The 19,716-nt window shown below is 34.4% G+C and overlaps 3 protein-coding genes across 4 annotated transcripts; 1 reads left to right on the top strand and 2 right to left on the bottom strand.

The window, feature by feature from the left end:
- Window positions 1–1,033: 1,033 nt before the first annotated feature.
- LOC112056390 (uncharacterized) lies at window positions 1,034–10,185 on the bottom strand. Its single transcript, XM_024096814.2, has 9 exons — window positions 9,812–10,185; window positions 8,826–8,901; window positions 8,151–8,239; window positions 7,452–7,563; window positions 6,418–6,491; window positions 4,453–4,528; window positions 4,291–4,379; window positions 1,741–1,852; window positions 1,034–1,122 (listed from the first exon to the last, which is right to left on the bottom strand). Exons 1-9 carry the CDS (start codon window positions 9,875–9,877, stop codon window positions 1,034–1,036), a joined length of 783 nt encoding a protein of 260 aa, XP_023952582.2. The 5' UTR covers window positions 9,878–10,185.
- A 595-nt stretch (window positions 10,186–10,780) lies between these two features.
- Window positions 10,781–13,576, bottom strand: LOC128198883 (general odorant-binding protein 72-like). Its single transcript, XM_052886361.1, has 4 exons — window positions 12,810–13,576; window positions 12,480–12,568; window positions 11,670–11,781; window positions 10,781–10,897 (listed from the first exon to the last, which is right to left on the bottom strand). The coding sequence occupies exons 1-4, from the start codon at window positions 12,883–12,885 to the stop codon at window positions 10,809–10,811; spliced, it is 366 nt and encodes a 121-aa protein (XP_052742321.1). The 5' UTR covers window positions 12,886–13,576; the 3' UTR covers window positions 10,781–10,808.
- A 722-nt stretch (window positions 13,577–14,298) lies between these two features.
- Window positions 14,299–17,085, top strand: LOC112056392 (general odorant-binding protein 72-like). Of its 2 annotated transcripts, none has more exons than XM_052886360.1 (5): window positions 14,299–14,487; window positions 15,398–15,473; window positions 16,226–16,314; window positions 16,569–16,680; window positions 16,958–17,085. In XM_052886360.1, exons 2-5 carry the CDS (start codon window positions 15,398–15,400, stop codon window positions 17,044–17,046), a joined length of 366 nt encoding a protein of 121 aa, XP_052742320.1. In that variant the 5' UTR covers window positions 14,299–14,487; the 3' UTR covers window positions 17,047–17,085. The 2 variants fall into 2 exon arrangements, with proteins under 2 accessions (XP_052742320.1, XP_023952584.2); XM_024096816.2 differs by lacking the exon at window positions 14,299–14,487 and adding an exon at window positions 14,811–15,024.
- Window positions 17,086–19,716: the final 2,631 nt, after the last annotated feature.

The raw sequence follows: 19,716 nt of genomic DNA, 5'->3' as shown, positions 1-19,716 counted from the left end.
TGAACCAATTGTTTACTTTTGCTAACCGCCTCGTAGATCCCGTGGTTATCCTATGTCGTTTCGGATGGTCGGTCCTAGTTTCGGAACCTAGGTCGAGGTAGATAAGACATCAGAGTTGCAGATAAGATATTATCCACAACCGACCGACCATCTGCAAGCAATCAGAAAAATGTTGTTAAATTATTTAGAGTTAATATTGAAATCTGCTTGCACTAACATTTACCAACAATTATCATGTCTGCGAGCCTTTGTCTAGCAACCATTCACAGACATGATAATTATTTACAAGCATGTTATAGCTAAATTTGCGTTGTTCAATGTTCCCTAAGTTTAACACAAATATGCGCCAATTATTATACTTTGTACTTAAGTACTTATGTTTGTTTATTTTTTACGTTTGACAGTAAGCGATGATGCAGTCTAAGGTGGAACGCGATTGCCTAAAAGATGCCTATTCACTCTTGATTTACCGATGTTATAGGTTTAGGTGGTAGGGAAAACGCAAGCTGGAAGGGCATTCCATAACATCGCAGTGCGGACCAGGAACGAAGAGTAGAAACGCTTCTTACGAGTCCAAGGGACTAGACTACGTATCTATGGATGCAGACCTCTACGTATGCCTGGCCGTTCTATACCTAGTAGAAAGGTCAATAAGGAGCTAGATCGAAAAGTATTCACATTACATTCTCAACTGCAATTCTATAACAAGATCCCCAGAGTTCCTCAATGATAAAGATGCTTGGAGGCCATTAGATCAGCTTCCACCTTCACACAGAAACTAAAACTAAAACTATAAGAAATTGTAATGTCATAAATTGTAAATTATAATATTTCATGATTTTTTAAAAGAGCAACTGTTGAGTTATTTGCTCAGCAGAACCAGCCTTCCGAACCGGTGGTAGAATCATTACAAATAGTCAACTGACGTATCAAAAGTGTTTGTAAACTGAGCCTACTTGAAATAAATGAATTTTGAATTTGAATGATTTTCAATAAATTTTCATTTGATATATTTTATTTAAAAAAAATCAAATTATGCAAATATAAAATTCTTCGGATTGTCTTCGTAAATGCACTTCGCGGTCCAGTACGATGCTTCACAAATGTCTTTGTATTTTTTGGCTGAAAAGATATAAAATACAGATCAATTTGTGAATGTCATAGGTTTAATCTCCATTTTTCTACGGGAACAGGACTACGCGGGTGAAACCGCGAGTCATCTGTAACATCTCTTAGTAAGGTATTAAACGCTATGTTGATCTTTTTAGTTCTCCTACGAATTTTGTCTTTCAGTAGACCTAAGAAACGCGACGAAAGAATGCACGATATTACGGTGTCCACTGCTATTGGTCGACATATTTTGTCTTTCTCTCGTCTCATCGTGGTGATCATCTGAGGCCTACAGATAGTCTGGTGTCACGCTTTATGTTTTTCTAATTCCCATATTTTGAATAAGAATTACTCTAAATTCATTCAAAAACAAAGATATAACGAACATAATAGAAGATAGGTACCTAACTATTATAGATCCCTGTGATACTTTAGCTTACTGTGATTAAATATATACTTGTTCTGTGATTAAAGTCATCATAAATTTATAGCTTCCTAGTAGAACAATTATTACAGCTTATAGTACAGTAGGTACTCGTAATTGTTGTTCAAAGTGCAACATACAATTGCATAATTTATCTTCTAAAACTAAAATGAACTTTAACTATTGTTAGGGAAAGCTTTACTTACAAATATCTTTACATTTTTCAATTGAAGCTTTCATGGCGTCCTTCATTTCAGGTGGAAACATCATATCCACCTGCTTCACTGAAGCCTCGTAATTAAGTTTATTATTTTTTATCTGAAAAAAATCTTTAAATTATTATGTAAACTATTAGCGGATGGGAAATTCTGTTTTTTACAAATCCTGTAGGAACAACGGATTTTTCCGGAATAAAAAGTAGCCTATGTTCTGCTCCAAGGTCTAATTTATCTCTATACCAAATTACATCCAAATCGGTTCTGTGGTTTACTCGTAACTGTGAAAGGTAACAGATAAACAGACATACCTTAAGTTAATTTTTTTATGTTCATTGTAATTAACACATCTATGTTTTATGGTATATTAGTACCATATCTGTGGTTTACGAAGCTGGTGTCATAGTTTTAATTATTATATTACAATCGTCGTAATTAAGCAGTGAGTATAATACTATTTTTTTATGTTCATTGTAATTAACACATCTATGTTTTATGGTATATTAGTACCATATCTGTGGTTTACGAAGCTGGTGTCATAGTTTTAATTATTATATTACAATCGTCGTAATTAAGCAGTGAGTATAATACTATTTTTTTATGTTCATTGACATTAACATAGGTATGTTATATTGTATATTATTTATTATTTATGTATTTAGGAATATGTATTTAAATTACTTAACTTTGTCTTATTTTTTGTGTATGTATACCCGAATCTGTGCCTACGTTTTTTCTCTTCCACAGTGGTTGTCTGGAAGAGATCGCTCTTTAGCGATAAGACCGCCAATTGTACATTAGTTTCTGAGTCTTATTATAAGCTAGTGGTTTAATAATATCTATACCTACAATTTACATCTGTAGAGAGGTCAATTCTGTACATGAAATATATTTCCAAAATAACTATCAGGGGGTATTAGTGATCGATACTGATGCCAAAAATGCAATCAGTAAAATTTTCGTCTGTCTGTCTATATTTTCGTTATAGAAACAAAAACTACTCGACGGAGTTTAACGAAACTTGGTAGATACAATTATTTTTCATACTCCTGTTCAGGTTATAGTATACTTTTCATCGCGCTACGATCAATAGGAGCAGAGCAGTGAAGGGAAATGTCGTGAAAATGGGAGAAGTTACTCCATTTTTACAGCGATACTACTGTAATGGCTGGATTAAAATGGTCTATGGGCGGACGAAGTCGCGGGCGTCCACTAGTCTACTAGTCATAATATGATTTAATACAAATGATGCATTAACGTCATCGCACTGATTACTTGGGCCAAGATCTACCTGATCTACCTCATGGAAAACTTTTGTATTACTCAATACACATAACAACAGAAATATCGTGCAGTTCCATAATGACTGTGATATGGAAAATATCTTAATTATTGTAACATTGTTATGTTAGTATTTCAATGTAACTTATTATAGGCTACATTCCAGTTTTGCGTACTACAATTGCGATTTAATATTAGTTAAATTCCTTTTTAATATCAAGGTTAATATAAGCAGCTACCGAAAAGATAAGATTTAGGCAAAAATAAATAAATAAATAAATAAATAATAAATAAATAAATAAATATACTTAAACATTCGTCGTTATCAACCCATATTCTGCTCACTGCTGAGCTCGAGTCTCCTCTCAGAATAGGGTAAGGCCAATAGTCCACCACGCTGGCCCAATGCGGATTGGTAGACTTCACACACGCAGAGAATTAAGATAATTCTCTGGTATGCAGGTTTCCTCACGATGTTTTCCTTCACCGATTGAGAGACACGTAGTATTTAATTTCTTAAAATGCACACAACTGAAAAGTTGGAGGTGCATGCCCCGGACCGGATTCGAACCCACACCCTTCGGAATCAGAGGCAAAGGTCATATCCACTGGGCTATCACGGCTCTTTTACTTACACTTAAACATTACACATCACTATCTAGCCCCAAAGTAAGCATACAGAGTAGCTTGTGTTATGGGTGCTAAGATAGTTAATATTATAATATTAATATACAATTATATACTACATATAAATACTTATATAATGTATAAATACACACAGACACTGGAAAACACCCATGCTCATCACACAAATATTTTCCAGTTGTGGGAATCGAACCCACGGCCGTGGATGCAGAAAGCAGGGTCATTACCCACTGCGCCACGCGGCTGTAAAAAATACGGCCTGTACCCGTACTTATCTTAGTTATTTTTTTAGGAATTATTTCATTAATATAATTAATAAGGAGCAGCTTGTCTTACCTCTGTAACACAGGAAAAAAAATCTCTTAGAAAATTAACCCTTCATTAAGCGTAGCAAAGCTTCAGCAAGCTTACTAATTCACGTAAAAGTTTCCACATTAAAATTAATTCAATTTATTTCTTGAAATAAATGAATAATATATTAAATTAAATTATTTAATGTAGTCAGTCATACAATTTGGATTCACCTGCGGTACTAGTTGTTCTGTAAATTTCTTCTCGCTGTTATTTATTTCGTTAATTTAAAAAAAAATCTTTATATTTTTTTATTATACGTACTATTTGGGACATTTGATATATGCATGCAATGTAGCACATCACATTTCTTTCTTCTATAAACTTCCCCTTTTCGATATCGCCAACTAAATCTACGAATTAAAAAACAAAAACATTAATTTTTTGCTCTTTAAAAACAATTAAGCGTAATAAAACAAAAATTACCTTCAGTTACGTCGTTTTTACCCATGCAACTCTTTTTTAACATTTTTGATGAATTTTTTAATTGTTGTCTAGTCATCTGTAAAGGTGGAGGTGTTTGACTTTTATAACCGACTTCAAAAAAAAGGAGGAGGTTCGCAATACGACGTGTAAGTTTTTTGTGTTTGTTACCTCATAACTACGTCATTTATAAACCAATTTTGAAAATTCTTTTTTTGTTTGAAAGAAAATACTTTCAGATTGGTCTCGTTTAATTTTCATGAAACCGGTTAAGTAATTAATTAATTAATGTTAAAATCAAAATAACTGAAATACGTCTTTAAAGTCGGTTCCATTTTTATGTAATAGCAATCATAAGATGTGTTGAATGAAATACTGCCGTGGTTTAGCAGAGAGACGCACTACGAATGTATCCTAAAAGAATTCCGTTTTTTCCTAAAAACAATTAGATCTTAACATAGTATTTAGATACGACCAAATCTCGTAAATCAAACAGAGCTGCACATACAAGAATGTCATTAGGGTAGGTCTGTAAGTCTTACATTAAAGCCTCAATAGCTCAACGGTAAGAGGGGCCGGCCTATCACCGAGAGGTGGTTGTTCGATCCCCGCCCCGTTGGTCTATTGTCGTACCCACTCCTAGCACAGTCTTTCCCAACTAGTTGGAGGGGAATGGGAATATTATAAAATATTATATTATATAATATTTAAAAGATATGGCAAATATTCTTTTAAACAACAAAAAAATAATAAATTTATTTTCTTTCTTTGAAATCGAGGAAAAGGGAAATACTTGAAAAATATAGCTAATATTCTTATCTTTTATCAAAAAGAACAAAATTATATACTCGTAGTACAAAACTCAAAGGCACATTGTTTTATTATCCGTCCATTTTTTCGAGATGATAGATAAGTATAAAATTAACCTTAAACATATCTGAATCAACGTTAAATAATAGTTATTTACCCGTGCATGAAGTAGGTACTTGGAATTACATGTAATCATGATAATAATTTTAATAATCGTCAGGTAGGAAACCTGTGAGAGAATTGTAACAACAATTATTTAAAAAATATGTTATAAAATATGAAAAATCGTTTTGATAGGTACCTACATAATGTATTATGAAGTAACAGTACGAAACAAAACAAAATACTAAGTGATTGTATTTAATAAACCTCCATGAGACAACATTTAAGGGTCGGCTGAAATCAATATGGCCTTAGATTCACTGCACTTCGTACATTCATCATTATCAACCCATTTTCTGCTCACTATTGAGCATGAGTCTCAACTCAGAATGAAAAGGGACATTGATACCCACTCAATATATTGTAGGTACCTACTCTACGTAACAATTTGTCATCTTCTAAAATTATTGATTAGTTGGAGATAAAAAAAAAAAAAAAAAAAAAAAAAAAAAAAAAAAATAACGTTATATAAATAAATAAAACGTTCTTCAAAAATAAATATATGAAATAAATTTATTTTCAACTTACAGAATCAATTCCACTAGCTAAAACTGTTACAATTATCAACAATGAAAAATCTATGCGATCCATTTTTACATTATACACGAAAACGTTCAGAAAAAAATGAACCTAACATTGTAATCTTCCGCAGATATAGAGGTCGAATAATTACAGGATTTCATGGTAATTTGTACTTTGTTTCCTCTATACATGTATTTGTTTTCTTAATGGACGCATGATTTAAGAGGCATTCAGCTAGCAACTTGTAATTAGTTCTTATGCGACTATAAAGCTAATTCACACAGAGTTAAACATTAACAAAAAATTGCGTATGAATTAAATCATTTATTAATATTTTCAGAAACTTATATGTTCTTTTATTAATGAAATAACAATATGAACACAGCTTTATTAGACGTATATTGGAGTAGACGTGTCTTATTAAACAAAACGCTAGCTAGCTAGGTCTTGATGGGTAATTTATGGAAAGATAAAATTCGCTGGATTATCAGCGTACAGACATCTTGTAGCGTAGAAAATTCCCTCGCAAGGATCTTCATATAAGTCTTCTGTAAAAAAAAGAAACAGTACTGTTATATAATTCGGTTTCTACACGACACCGTAGCGGAACGCTAAGTAAAGCTTGGCGGTAAGTCTTTGGCGGTAGAGTGGTAACTAGCCATGGCCGAAGCCTCCCACCAGCCAGACTTGAACCAATTATGAAAACCTTAATCAGCACAGTCGAGGATCGAACCTAGGACCTCCGTCTTGTAAATCCCACATCATATACCACTGCGCCACGGAGGCCGTTATAAGCGTTAGCTTCAGCGTTTTCTGTTCTGTGTTTCCATAGCTCAACGGTGGTGGCCAAGTGCGGAAGAGGCCCAGAATATAACAAGAAGAAGAGCTGAACGTTAAAGGGTCAGACTCATCGCTGAGAGGTGGTGGATCGATCCCCGCCCTTTAGACTACCTATTGTCTTACCCACTCCTAACACAGTCTTTTCCGGCTAGTTGGAGGGGCACGGGAATATTGATCATATTTAAAAGATATGCCTCTATTCTATATCTTATACCTCAATTAACGGGCGGTGAGCCGCGCATAGGACCCTGCGAAGTTGCTCGTTTTAGGCGATGAGTTAATACTGGACATCAGCCCCCTAGCCAAGTGGCAAGTCGATTCTCTTTCTACGATCGCTAACGCTTCGAAAACTAGAAAGATGTATGGGAATGACTTTTGCTATCGACAGGTCACGTGATCCAGATCTGTCATTCCCATACATTTACAGGTTAGTCATTTGCTCAATCCGTCAACTATTCATCATATCAGCCGATGGACGTCCACTGCGGGACATGGGTCTTTTGTAGGGACTTCCAAACGTCACGATCCTGAGCTAATACTGCACTTTTTAGTACGGGGTCGCGATTCCGTCACCTTGGGACTACTAATACAATTCAAAAAAAGTTAAGCATTCGTACACGTATAGTCGTATGTTATTTACACGAGGTATAGATCATTTCGATACTTACGCACAGGGAAGCACTTCGAAACGGATGTCTTGACTGCATCTTTTATGTCTTTAGGATAGAGGACGTCTATTTGTCTGTTTATTAAATCTTTGTCCAGTCTGTTATTCCTGACCTGTACAAATATTGTTTAGAGTTAAAATAATATGTCACTTATTGCTGTTTTAAGAGCACATTTGTATTAGTAGATAGATCGCTACAACCGCCAAGCGAAAGGACACGGTGGCGTGGTTTTTTTTTCTAATTTTTTGTATCTTTATTTTTTTGTGTGCAGTAAAGAATTAAAATAAATAAATAAGATGATCTTTTTAACATGAAAATGGAACCGACTTCAAATACGTATTTCAGTTATTTTGATTTTAACGCAACATGGGAAAAATGAACACATCCTTGATGCCAGAGAGTTCTGTTTCCCCTTTGAAGTTTAAGCGTTAAAGACATTTTGTAGTCTTCTCGAGATCAAAATCTTTGACGATAAAATATTTAAAACTCACAAAACAAACAAACATACTCCGTGAAATAAACACATTTTAGACCGGGACAATAAATATCTTATCTTTTTATTTGGTACAACCTTATTAACAGGTAGTAAAATAAAAAAAGTACGCGTCGAATTTGAACCACCTCCTTTTTGAAGTCTGGCTTCAAGAATGTCTTCACTCCTCGACAAATGGAAGTTTTTCCAAGTAAAACAGTACTTACGACTTGAATACTTTTGAAAATGCATGAAATATAGCACATCACATTATGTTCTTCAATGAAAACACCTTGCTCGATCTCACCAACATCGTCTGCGAATACAGATAATTATTACTATTATTAATAATAACAATAATAATAATAGCCTTTTTATTTACATAAAGAATGTAACAGATAATGTGCATGCATAAAACAATAAATGAATTTACAAAAATACAAGTTTCTTCTTTTTTTTTCTGTCTCTTTCCTTCTTAATCATCATGGACCCATCTACGAATGAAGGCCGATATTTGTTACTAGAAATAATTATGAAGCCCTAGTTTTTTTTCCAATTCATCCATCCAGGAACCAATTTGTTTCTTGTCTTTTCTTTATTATTTTGTGTTTGGTACCCTGCAGATTAGCTATTTATTTTCATATTAACGTGCTTTTAAATTAACATTTTTCTTTCTTCTTTAATTAAATATTTGTAAGCTCTACAAGACACATTGTAATCATAATCAAACTTGATTTAGATTTAACAGAAAATCAGCGTTGTGTGTAAGGACTTATATTTAACTACACATGTTGTTGTAATTTGTTTATTCTATTCATATCCGTTGTAAGCCAACTATGGATTTTTTCCTAATTTACTATCGTTTACCTTTGTTAAACAAAAAAATAATAATTAATACATACCATTAGTAACACCATTTTTGGGCATGCACTGATTTTTCACAAGCGTCATGGTTTTCTTCACTTGTTCCCTCGACATCTATACAATATTATGTTTATAAGTGATAACAAAATTAATGTTATACTAATTTAGTTTTATTGTTGCAGCTGAACTGAATAGGTTTGTGGAACAATCTCAATTTTCCCCAAGTTTGCAAGCAAGTAATATCCTCCTTATTTCAAATATGTACAACAACTTCCGATATTTTGAACATGTGCCATTAAGGGCCATTGATCAGAACCAGGAGTAGGGACTCAAAATTAGAAAACAGAACAATATAATGAAGTAAAAACTAAGACGCAAGTCAGAAGTAAATCAAATAGAACAACAAAGAGGATACAAATATTGATATAGGGATAGAGGTTTTCAATGTAAAATCGTCATCTCCAAGTAATGAATCAGTAAAAATGTAACATAAGTTACCCAGGCTATAATTACCAGTAAGATGAATAAATTCGACGCTACAGAGGAACATAAGAAAGTAAATAAAATCATAACCCCTCCTTTTAACTTCGCCACAGTGGGGTAAAACACGCTACAAAACAGTTAAACAAAAAACTTGTAATAAACAGTAGGTAAATGAACATGGTGGATAACGAATAATCCATAATAGTAAATTGCTGCGTACAGGAAGGACTCGCTGGAAAAATATGAAAGTGTAGAAAAAATCTACACCTATCACATATACCAAAATCGTATTGGCTTCGCCACAGTCGGGTACAATCTCGAAAGCAAGCAAACAAAACGACATTTACTTGATAGTAAATCACATCATTGAAAATGAGTAAGTCATATATTCAGGTAATACTAAAAGTAACTTGCTGCAGATAGGAAGGACTCGTTTCAATTTATTGTAAAAATATGAAAGTGTAAACTGTTTACATGATTTCAATAAAAATACTGCTACAGTAAATAAAATTTTCAAAAAGATAATATGAATTGCACTTACCTCATGTGAAAAATGGATGTTCATTATAAAAAACACACACAAACTTATACCACGTAAACGATACATTTTGAAACAAAAATTCAACGTGTTTTGAAATACAATTTGAAACTAAACGTTTCTGCTGCTTTGACAATTAATTTAAAGTCTAAAATTTTCGAATCACCCACCTATTAGATGTAAACCCCTAATTTAATTCGTTTAATCATATGGGAATTAAAACGTTTTGCGATACTGCAATCAACGTTAGTTAAGCTTAATAATGTAGGGGGCAATAACGATTTACCACTGGTAGGTGCCTGCTACATAATTAACTAACAGTAGGTATCTCATCATCGAATACTCCTCATTTTTAACAATGCAAAGCTATTTTGATGAGTCGTTTTGAGAAAAATTAACGTATTTAACGTGATAACAAGCTAATTAAAGTTGTTTGCATACTGTATTTATAAATTCTTATGTAATTTTACAGCAATTAGCAGTATAGGTATTTAATAGCTCAACCGTTACTTTGATTAAAATTTAAAAACAAAAGGTCCTGGGTCTTACGTGTTGTAGTACCTACCAACCTAATCCTAGCAGATATTTTCGCAACAGTTGGAAAAGACAAAGTATTGTAGATATTGTGGTACTTAATATTTAGTACTTGGCTAACGCTCCGCTGTTTCACCCGGATAGTTCCCGTTCCCGTGAAAATGCGATTTAAAAAAGTACCGGAGGATAAAATATAGCCTATGACACTCACAAATAACATTGCTTACTAGTGGTAAAATTTTGAAAATAATTTTGAAAATCGGTTTAGTAAATTCAGAGATTACCCCTTACGTCACTAGAAACTTTATCTCTTTTATAGATGTCCAACAATCATTGACATTTGTTTTAAGAAAAAAAATATGTTCAAACCGATAGACTGATTAAAAACAAAAGTTCGAAAAGATTTTAAAATGGTCGTTAATAAAATGACAAACAAGTTAAAATATTAAGTATTTTAATTGAAATTTTAAGGGAATACAAAATTCTTTGGATCATAATCATACATACATTTGGCGGTCCAATACGAAGCCTCGCATATATCTTTATATTTCTTGCCTGAAAAAAATATTTTATGAATATTATATTGTATATTTACACTTTCAGCTAGATTCGAGTAAAAAAATTACAATTATTTAGTCTAATCCCAAAAAACAACATTTGGATGTATCTGAAAGTTTATTAGCATAAGTTACTACCATAGGAACTCGTAAGTAGTCAAATAAAGAATTTGGATTGTAAAGGCTTTGTCGAGGGTCCAGACCGAGTTTTTTTTTTAAGATAAGTCAGCTCAATATTGAGAAATTTTCTCCACAGAAAATATGAAGATAGAAAATATGATGATGGAAAATAAATTCTCAAATTTATAGTGCAAATATTGGAATAACTGAGTTTAATACTTATAGTATTATAGCTAGTAATGTACTCACAAACAAAAATTTGTTTTTTAAATATTTTTATAGGCGGGTGATTTTAGTCTCTACTTTCATTAACCAAACTCTACATAATATATGATTTCACATTATATCTACAAACAATTATGTTAAAATTTACAATTACAATTGTTCTTTCTATTTATTATTTTTCAATATGGACCCCACTACGGGTAAAGGCCTCCTCCAATTTTCCCTGTCTGTCTGCCGTTGCGTTTATTACCCAATTTTCACCTACTTTTCTAATTATTATATCAGTCAATTTTTCTTGTGGTGCGCTTCTTTTCCTATTGTTTGTTGGTCCTTGCAAGGTAGTTCACTTTGTTCATTTTTCCTTGTCCATACGTATGGATAATATGGCTAATATTCTATAATAAAAATATATCTTTCAGTCTTACCTATGTCCTTGCAATTTTCCACGGCAACCTTCACCGCATCCCTCATATCAGGCGGAAACATCATATCTACTTGCTTAATTATAGCCTCGTGATTTAGTTTATTGTTTTTTACCTAGAAACATTACATTTTCCTCGTAGCATTTTCACGTAATTACAGTTACATAACATATTGTGCTTGAAATGTGCTTTAACATAATAGTACATTACGATATAAGTGCGGTAAGTTGAAAACAACAGCCGAGGCGATATTGCAAGCTCGAGCCGAAGGCGAGAGCTATAATAAGGAAGGAGAGGCTGTAATTAATCAAAGTTAATTTTATTAAAAAAATGTTAAGCACTTTTCTGACGCTTTGCTAAGATTTAAAAAAGTACCGTTCGTTTTTATGTTAAAAACATTTACGTAATGTAACATAAAAGGTTTTAATTTACATTACGGCGCATGTGCATTTCACATTACATTACGGCACACTTGCGTAATGAGATACATTACGATATTTTAATTGGTGAAATAAGGGATACTTTACGAGCAAATTTGGTATAAGAATAGATACGTAAGCGCTTAAAAGCCAAATAAGATTTTTATAATCAGTATGGACTTATAGATGTATGTTTAGATGCAGTTACGATGTTTTTCATAAAAGTGCCTCAGAGGAGAGGAGAAAGAAAAGGAAAATTTCCTCTAGATTATGTGGGTAAGATTTAAAGCATGCCATTAGATACTTCATGTGCCAAGCCAGGGCCTGAAGTGGGCCATTTAAATAGACCGATAAAGATAATGATGATTTTCATACTTTATTATTAAGTACATACCACTTGTGTCATAGAATATACACAGGCCACGTAACACATTACGTTTCGTTCTTCTATGAATTTCCCTTGCTCAATTTGTCCAATTTGTTCTAAAACAACATTTAAAAAATGTTATAAAATAACATCTTTACAAGTTATGATTGACCTAAAAATAGATGGGAATACGTTTAATCCATTTGAATTTAAATTGAAAAATTAAATTTTAATTAGCTAATAATTAAAGTATAAAGCTAATTTCGAGTTTAATTCTTTTGTTTGTTAATAACAAATTAATAATAATTGTAAATAATATTAATTATAAATAATATTAATTAATAATTATCGTATTACCTTCGGTCACTTCGTTCTTCGGCATGCACGATTTTTTCATGAGTTTCCCGGAATTTTTCAGCTGCTGTCTAGTCATCTAAGAGCATTTAAAAATCAGTAATCGAAAATCAACCCATTTATACAATAAAAACAAGTTACTGTAGACAGAGACTAACTGAATAAACTAAAGCTGCATGAAAAATGCAATTCTTACCGCATAATTTGATGGTAAATGAATAAAATATAACACGAGAACCAAAAATCCTGCACAATAGTTGGGAACTATCATATTGGAGAGCTAACTTGGACTCAGATTTTTTTAAATACACTATGCCTTTTAAAGGATTGCTTTGTAAACCTTTACTATTTAAATAAGGTAATAGAAGACATATGATTGATTGATAATAGAACGTAATATACCATTAGTGTTGTACTATAACGAAGATCAACCCACTTCATTCAGTTAAAATCCTCAATCAAAAGGATACTTAGTATCTAGACACGGAAATGTTACCGCGAAGGTCAGAAAAAATTAGACGACGCATCTGCAATCTATAGTACCTAGGTACATACATAATACATTATTTCAAGATCTCCTCATTCTTAAGAATGCACCTAATTAGTAATTCTCAAGTATCAAGACACGGCAGTGTATCAGCCAAGTTCAGAAATAATAGTCTACGCGCACTGGCTTTATTTAGATAAGTGTATTTATTCCAACAACTCTGCACCGACTCTTAAATCTATGACTCCAACCAAATAATGCTTCATTCGATGACTTCCTTTTGTTATTCGTTTCTTTTTGTATTCAATATCATGAGCATCATCATCATAACAGTCGATGAACGTCCACTGCAGGACATAGGCCTTGTTTAGAGACTTCCAAACATCACGATCCTGAGCCGCCTGCATCCAGCGAATCCCAGCGACTCGCTTGATGTCGTCAGTCCACATAGTGGGGAGTCGACTAATACTGCGCTTTGTAGTGCGGAGTCGCCATTCAAGCAACTTGGGACCCCAACGTCCATCGGCTTTTTGAATGTGCCTCGCCCATTGCCACTTCAGCTTCGCGACTCGTTGAGCTATGTCGGTGACTTTGGTTATTCGGCGGAACTCTTCATTTCTGATTCGAGCACACACATACTCCGAGCATAGCTCGTTCCATCGCCTGTTATGTGACTTTGAGCCCTCTTATGAGGTTATATAATATCATACTTCATATTTAATTTTATTAAACTTGTCATTCTATGTTAAGCCTGGACGTTCTTGTAGGTAATTCCTTTTCCAAGATTCATACCCTCGGAAATTGAATATTAACAGCACGCATATACATACAATTACATACGTGTAAATTATATACTACACTAATTTGCAGGTCACTCCAGTTATTTGTAGGATAACCATATTTTGTTATTTAATTTTTGGGACACAGTCGTGTTTTATACAATTTTACATTTATATTCAAATATCTATATACTAACTTATTCGTAGTTCCAGTTAATGCGATTTCAAGTTCTAGGGTTATGAAATACTGAGTTCCTCGAAGACAGAAAAGAAGGGGTGTGTCAATCGATTGTCAAGGAATTCCTTAACCCTACACCCATTGGTCACAAGTTCAGGGATCTACACGGAGCTTTTCTCTCTGCAGCACGATGGACCCGACACCCGTCTCTCTAGCATCCTGGATTTAGAAAGTCATGTGAGCATAATCAAAAGTATCGTTTTATGTGTGTAAGGAGAAACATTCTACAAAAACTTTGCAAATCTTGATTTTTTTATTCTTTACAAGTTTGCCTTTGACTACAATCCCACCTGATGGTAAGTGATGATGCAATCTAAGATGGAAACAAGTAGACACTTGTTAGGAGTTGGATGAAAATTTATACCCCTTTCGGTTTTTAGTTTTACACGACATTGTACCGAAACGCTAGTCGGTACGTCTGATAATAATCTGAAAAATAAAAGAGCACTTGTGAACTAAGCCTACATGATATTTCATGTAGGTTTAGTTCAGGCAATCAACTGAATTTAAAAGAAATACTAAAACAAATCTGCTCTTTAACTTAAAGACCATTAGTATGGTGTCAATATCGTAAGTGTTAAGTCTAGCATCGTCATTAATCAATTATCGCCCATCATATAAGTGGTCAGACAAGATCAAGGTCTAGAAGAATAGGCCATGTCCATTCTTATAGCGGTCGTAAAATTTCTGTTAGCACTTACACTTTGCGACGCGGTAAGATCTAACATTCTTGTAAAGTACCAAAATATTTATAATTTAATTACTTAATACATGAATTTTTAGTTTCACTCATATAAAGATATATATGATTTTGGCTTCTTCAATTAATTAAGCTAAAATCTGACATTCAAACTTTGGGTTTCGGGGTCATAGGATTCATGATATAGGTGTAAGCATGAATCTATCGTTAAGTTTTCTTGACTACATATTTAAAATTCAACAATTTTAGTGGATATTCGATCCCAAGCTACTGCATTAATTACAAATACTATATAAATTGCAAATGTATTTCTATAGTGTATAGTAAGAAATAGTAGAAGATAAAAGTAATTTGCTTAGAACTTGTGTAAAAATTATATTTTCACAGATGACGATGAAACAAATAAAATCAACAGGAAAGATGATGAGAAAAACTTGCCAACCAAAAATTAACGTTGCAGACGGTAAACTTAACTATTTGTTAATATAAACAGTACTTGCGGACTGTTTCGATTTTTTTTATGAGAAGTAGGTATGAAATTAGTAAATAGATTTAACATTAAGTATACTACTATTTGTATAAATGCCTTTAACTCCCGACACAGAATACCTATGTACAAGTACCTCCGTTATAAAAAAACGTCGATGTCTGTCGTTTAGACCAATTTCGATGCGTTTTTTTTATTTGAATGCCAGTCTCCTTGCGGTGGTTCTTAGCTATTTTTGGTTAATATTGGTTCTGTAGTATATGAGTATCAGCTTTTTTCCAAAATGATGTAAGGATTTTTTTTAAATTGAAATGAAAATAAACAAGTTAATATTTTCTTTGATTCAGCTCACATATTGCAACACCATTTAAACTTTTCTGTTATGATGAAAGGAATTTCTGGCATAATTATTGACGAAACAATTTACCTAAAACATAGGTGTTAAGCCATATATAACCGAGCGAGTCACAGGTATTCGCTGGATGCAAGCGGCTCAGGATCATGATGTTTAGAAGTCCCTACAAAAGGCATATGTCCTGCAGTAGACGTCCATCGGATGACATAAAGATGATAATAATGAAGCCTTATATGTCTGATTTACACTGGAAATCAAGAAAAACTGGTGTAACTATAGTATGGCGGTAGTACATACTGGATGAGCTCTGTTTCAAATAGCTCTAGGTACTGTTACTACCTTACCGATATAAAATATAATTAATATTTTTTAGAGAAAATCGATCCTCTAAATGAAGGCGTCTTCATAGAAGAAAAGGAGGTCATGTGTTATATTGCTTGCATCATGAAAATGGCGAATGCGGTGTGTACACCTTATTACATACTTCAAATACGAATTAATAACTGACCGAATCTATATTCAATTATTTACAATATGATTATATTAAATTTTGAAAGAGTTGTATAAGGAAATAAGTTACAGTAGTTGTACTAAATTCACAAAAAGAGTTGTCTAAGTACATTAAACACTGAAGTTACGGATCACTTGATTGTATAAGATTATTTATATTGTATACTAACTGTAAGTATAACCTATTTTTACCTATAATTTTGCAGGTAAAAAACAATAAGCTTAACTATGAAGCGGCGATGAAACAAGCCGATATATTGTTTCCTGAAGAGATTAAACAACCAGCTAAGGATGCAATAACAGCTTGCAGAAAAGTTGGTAAGTACTGAATGTAAATTCGACGAATAAGCCTATAATATGTATTTTGGTATATACTCAATGAAGTTGTAAGATTAAGTAGTTATACTATACATATACGTAAACCTACCTAATATATATATACAATATATATGTAATAAAAATATTATTTTTGTCATGATACAACAATAAAGGAAAGAAGAGCCATTGCAGAGTTATATAGAATGTCAAAAACCGGTGTCCTACTTTTTTTGCTCCCATTTATTTATTTTATTAACTCAATTATTCATTGTTTCAGCGGATTCATACAAGGATATCTGTGAGGCATCGTTCTTCGTTACGAAATGCATTTACAATCATAATCCTGCAATCTTTTATTTTCCTTAATTATTAAACTTATGGTAACACTACTTATGATTTTTCATTACTTTTTAACACCTTATGGGTAGAATTATAATGTCATCTTTATCAACCCATATTAGGCTCACTGTCGAGCACGAGTATCCTCTCAGTTCGAGAGGAATAGAGGAGTTAGACTAATAGTCCACCATTTATTTTATTTTTATTCTTTACAAGTTATCTTCTATCTTGACTATCTCACCTGATGGTAAGTGATGATGCAATCCAAAATGGAAGCAGGCTAACTTGTTATGAGAAGAATGAAAATCCACACCTCTTTCGGTTTCTACACAACCGGAACGCTTAATCGCTTGGCGGTACGCCTTTGCGAGTGGTAACTACCCACGAACGAAGCCTCCCACCAGCCACACCTGGACCAATTAAGAAAACCTCTATCGGCCCAACCGGGAATCCAATCCAGGACTTCCGTCTTGTAATTCCACCGCGCACACCACTGCGCCACGGAGGCCGTCAAATACTACCACGCTGGCCCAATGCGGATTGGCAGACTTCACACACATAGAGAATAAGGAAATTTCTCAGGTACGCAGGTTCCCTCACGACATTTTTTAATTGAGCCATGTGATATTTAATTTTTAAAAAAGTTAAAGTGCATGTCCCAGACCGTATTCGAACCTATGCCCTTCGATACAAAGGCAGAGGCATCCACTGGGCTTTCACGGCTCTCACGGGGGCATAATTTAATATTACACAGCACTAATAAAATCATACAAGCAGTATGCCTCTTTTTCTAAGCGATCCCATAATTACTATGACGAGCGATTACAGTAAATTGGTGGTGTTTTTTTTCCGCCACAAAGTTTCTAATGTCTAGCTATTTGAATGTCTCGTGTGTCATGTTAGCAATTATATGCAATTGCATTGTTCAAAATATAACACGTGTAATCTACCTACATCTTTACGTCCAAAATTCTTCAGTGCATGGAGACAAAAGTCATCTAACAGTGCGTGTTGCCAGTGATGACCTACGGATCGGAGACAGTCGGTAACTATGGGCCTTATTAGAACTCAAAGTCACTCAGCAGACGATAGAGCGAGCTATGCTAGGAGTTTCTCTGCGTGACTGAATCAGAAATAAGGAGATCCGCAGACGAACCAAACTCACTGACCTAGCTCAGCGAGTCGCGGTGCTACATGGCAATGGGCAGGCCACTTATGTCGAAGAGCCGATGGATTGAAGTCCCAAAATGCTGGAATGGCGACCCTGAACCGGAAAGCGCACTGTTGGCAGACCCAGGACATGAAACAGGTTGCAGGGAACTGCTGGATGCAGGCGGCTCGCGATCGTTGTATTTGGAAGTCAATGCAAGAGGCATGTGACCAGCACTAGAAGTCCATCGGCTGATGATGATGATGATGAATAGGTAGTAGATATGTGTTCGTTCATACTATCGCTTCGCCTCTCGCTATGTAGGTAAACCCAGCGTTTAATTTATGTAGGTAGGTACGCCCGGCAATTGATCAACTACGATCTTCATCATCATCATTATCATCATTTGACGGCCTGCGCGGCGCAGTGGTACGCGCGGTGAATTTACTAAACGGAGGTCCTGGGTTCGATCCCCGGCTGGGCCGATTGAGATTTTCTTAATTGGTCCAGGTCTGGCTGGTGGGAGGCTTCAGCCGTGGCTAGTTACCACCCTACCGACAAAGACGTACCGCCAAGCGATTTAGCGTTCCGGTACGATTACGTGTAGTAACCGAAAGTGGTGTGGATTTTCATCCTCCTCCTAACAAGTTAGTCCGCTTCTATCTTAGATTTCATCATCACTTACCATAAGTGAGATTGTAATCAAGGGCTTAGTTGTAAATAATAAAAAAAATCATCATCATCATCATATCAGCCGATGACTGCTGATGATCCACTGTAGAAAATAGAATTTTTGTAACTTCCAAAAATCAGGATCTTGAGTCGCCTGCATCAAGCTAATTCCTACGGCGCGCTTGATGTCGTCAATCCACCTGAAGGGATGTAAGGGGCAGGCTAGTACCAGTGAGCCTTCCCAACTGCCTCACCTACTCGTAGTGCACCCTGCAGATGAACCGACGAGGCTCTGGCGGTCGACGAATGGCGGTATAACCATTCCCACAGGCACAAATGGCACAAGCCGGTGTCGGGCAGCTGCGATATCGGCGCGAGAAACCTAGCTCTGCGCTGAACAACCCGCATGCCCAGCGTGATCAATATCGTGGCAAGAATTTGTGATTGACCGTAAAAATACCACGATCTTCAATAGGTATACATAGTACTTAACTTTTGAGCCTCAATAGGTCAACGGTAAGAGCGGTCGGACTCATCATCGGAGGGGTGGTGGTTCGATCCCCGCCCCGTTGGACTAGTCGTACACACTCTTAACACACTCTTTCCCGACTAATTGCAGGGGAATGGGAATATTTATCATATTGTATATAGTCATATTTAAAAAAAAAGATATAGCAAAAAACTAAGACAAATATACCTACTCGTACTACCTACCAATTATATTTATTTTAATAATCATACAGCCAATCATTATTATAGCAAAGTATTAAAAAACGATCACAAAACACGTTTCCGCTGGCAAAAATTATGATTCGTAAATAATAGCAATGTGTTTATCTATTAGTTGTACATCTATGTTTTGTCCAATTAAGTAT

Source organism: Bicyclus anynana, chromosome 16 (assembly GCF_947172395.1).
Source record: "Bicyclus anynana chromosome 16, ilBicAnyn1.1, whole genome shotgun sequence".
In the NCBI taxonomy this organism is placed as follows: Eukaryota; Metazoa; Arthropoda; class Insecta; order Lepidoptera; family Nymphalidae; genus Bicyclus; species Bicyclus anynana.
Note: the sequence above shows the minus strand (reverse complement) of the source record. Positions and strands in the feature narration are given on the sequence as shown.

What these genes read in the sequence shown, in the direction of transcription:
- LOC112056390 (XM_024096814.2), bottom strand. Translation starts at nt 9,877, where the DNA reads ATGTATCGTTTACGTGGTATAAGTTTGTGTGTGTTTTTTATAATGAAC. An exon ending in TTCGAAGTGCTTCCCTGTGC is followed by an intron (nt 6,492 to 7,451) that starts GTAAGTATCGAA and finishes TTTTTTTTACAG; the next exon opens with AAGACTTATATGAAGATCCT. An exon ending in TGAAAAATGTAAAGATATTT is followed by an intron (nt 1,123 to 1,740) that starts GTAAGTAAAGCT and finishes ATATCTTTTCAG; the next exon opens with CCAAAAAATACAAAGACATT.
- LOC128198883 (XM_052886361.1), bottom strand. Translation starts at nt 12,885, where the DNA reads ATGACTAGACAGCAGCTGAAAAATTCCGGGAAACTCATGAAAAAATCG. An exon ending in TATATTCTATGACACAAGTG is followed by an intron (nt 11,782 to 12,479) that starts GTATGTACTTAA and finishes TAATGTTTCTAG; the next exon opens with GTAAAAAACAATAAACTAAA. An exon ending in GGAAAATTGCAAGGACATAG is followed by an intron (nt 10,898 to 11,669) that starts GTAAGACTGAAA and finishes TATTTTTTTCAG; the next exon opens with GCAAGAAATATAAAGATATA.
- LOC112056392 (XM_024096816.2), top strand. Translation starts at nt 14,968, where the DNA reads ATGTCCATTCTTATAGCGGTCGTAAAATTTCTGTTAGCACTTACACTT. An exon ending in AAAAATTAACGTTGCAGACG is followed by an intron (nt 15,474 to 16,225) that starts GTAAACTTAACT and finishes AATATTTTTTAG; the next exon opens with AGAAAATCGATCCTCTAAAT. An exon ending in AACAGCTTGCAGAAAAGTTG is followed by an intron (nt 16,681 to 16,957) that starts GTAAGTACTGAA and finishes TCATTGTTTCAG; the next exon opens with CGGATTCATACAAGGATATC.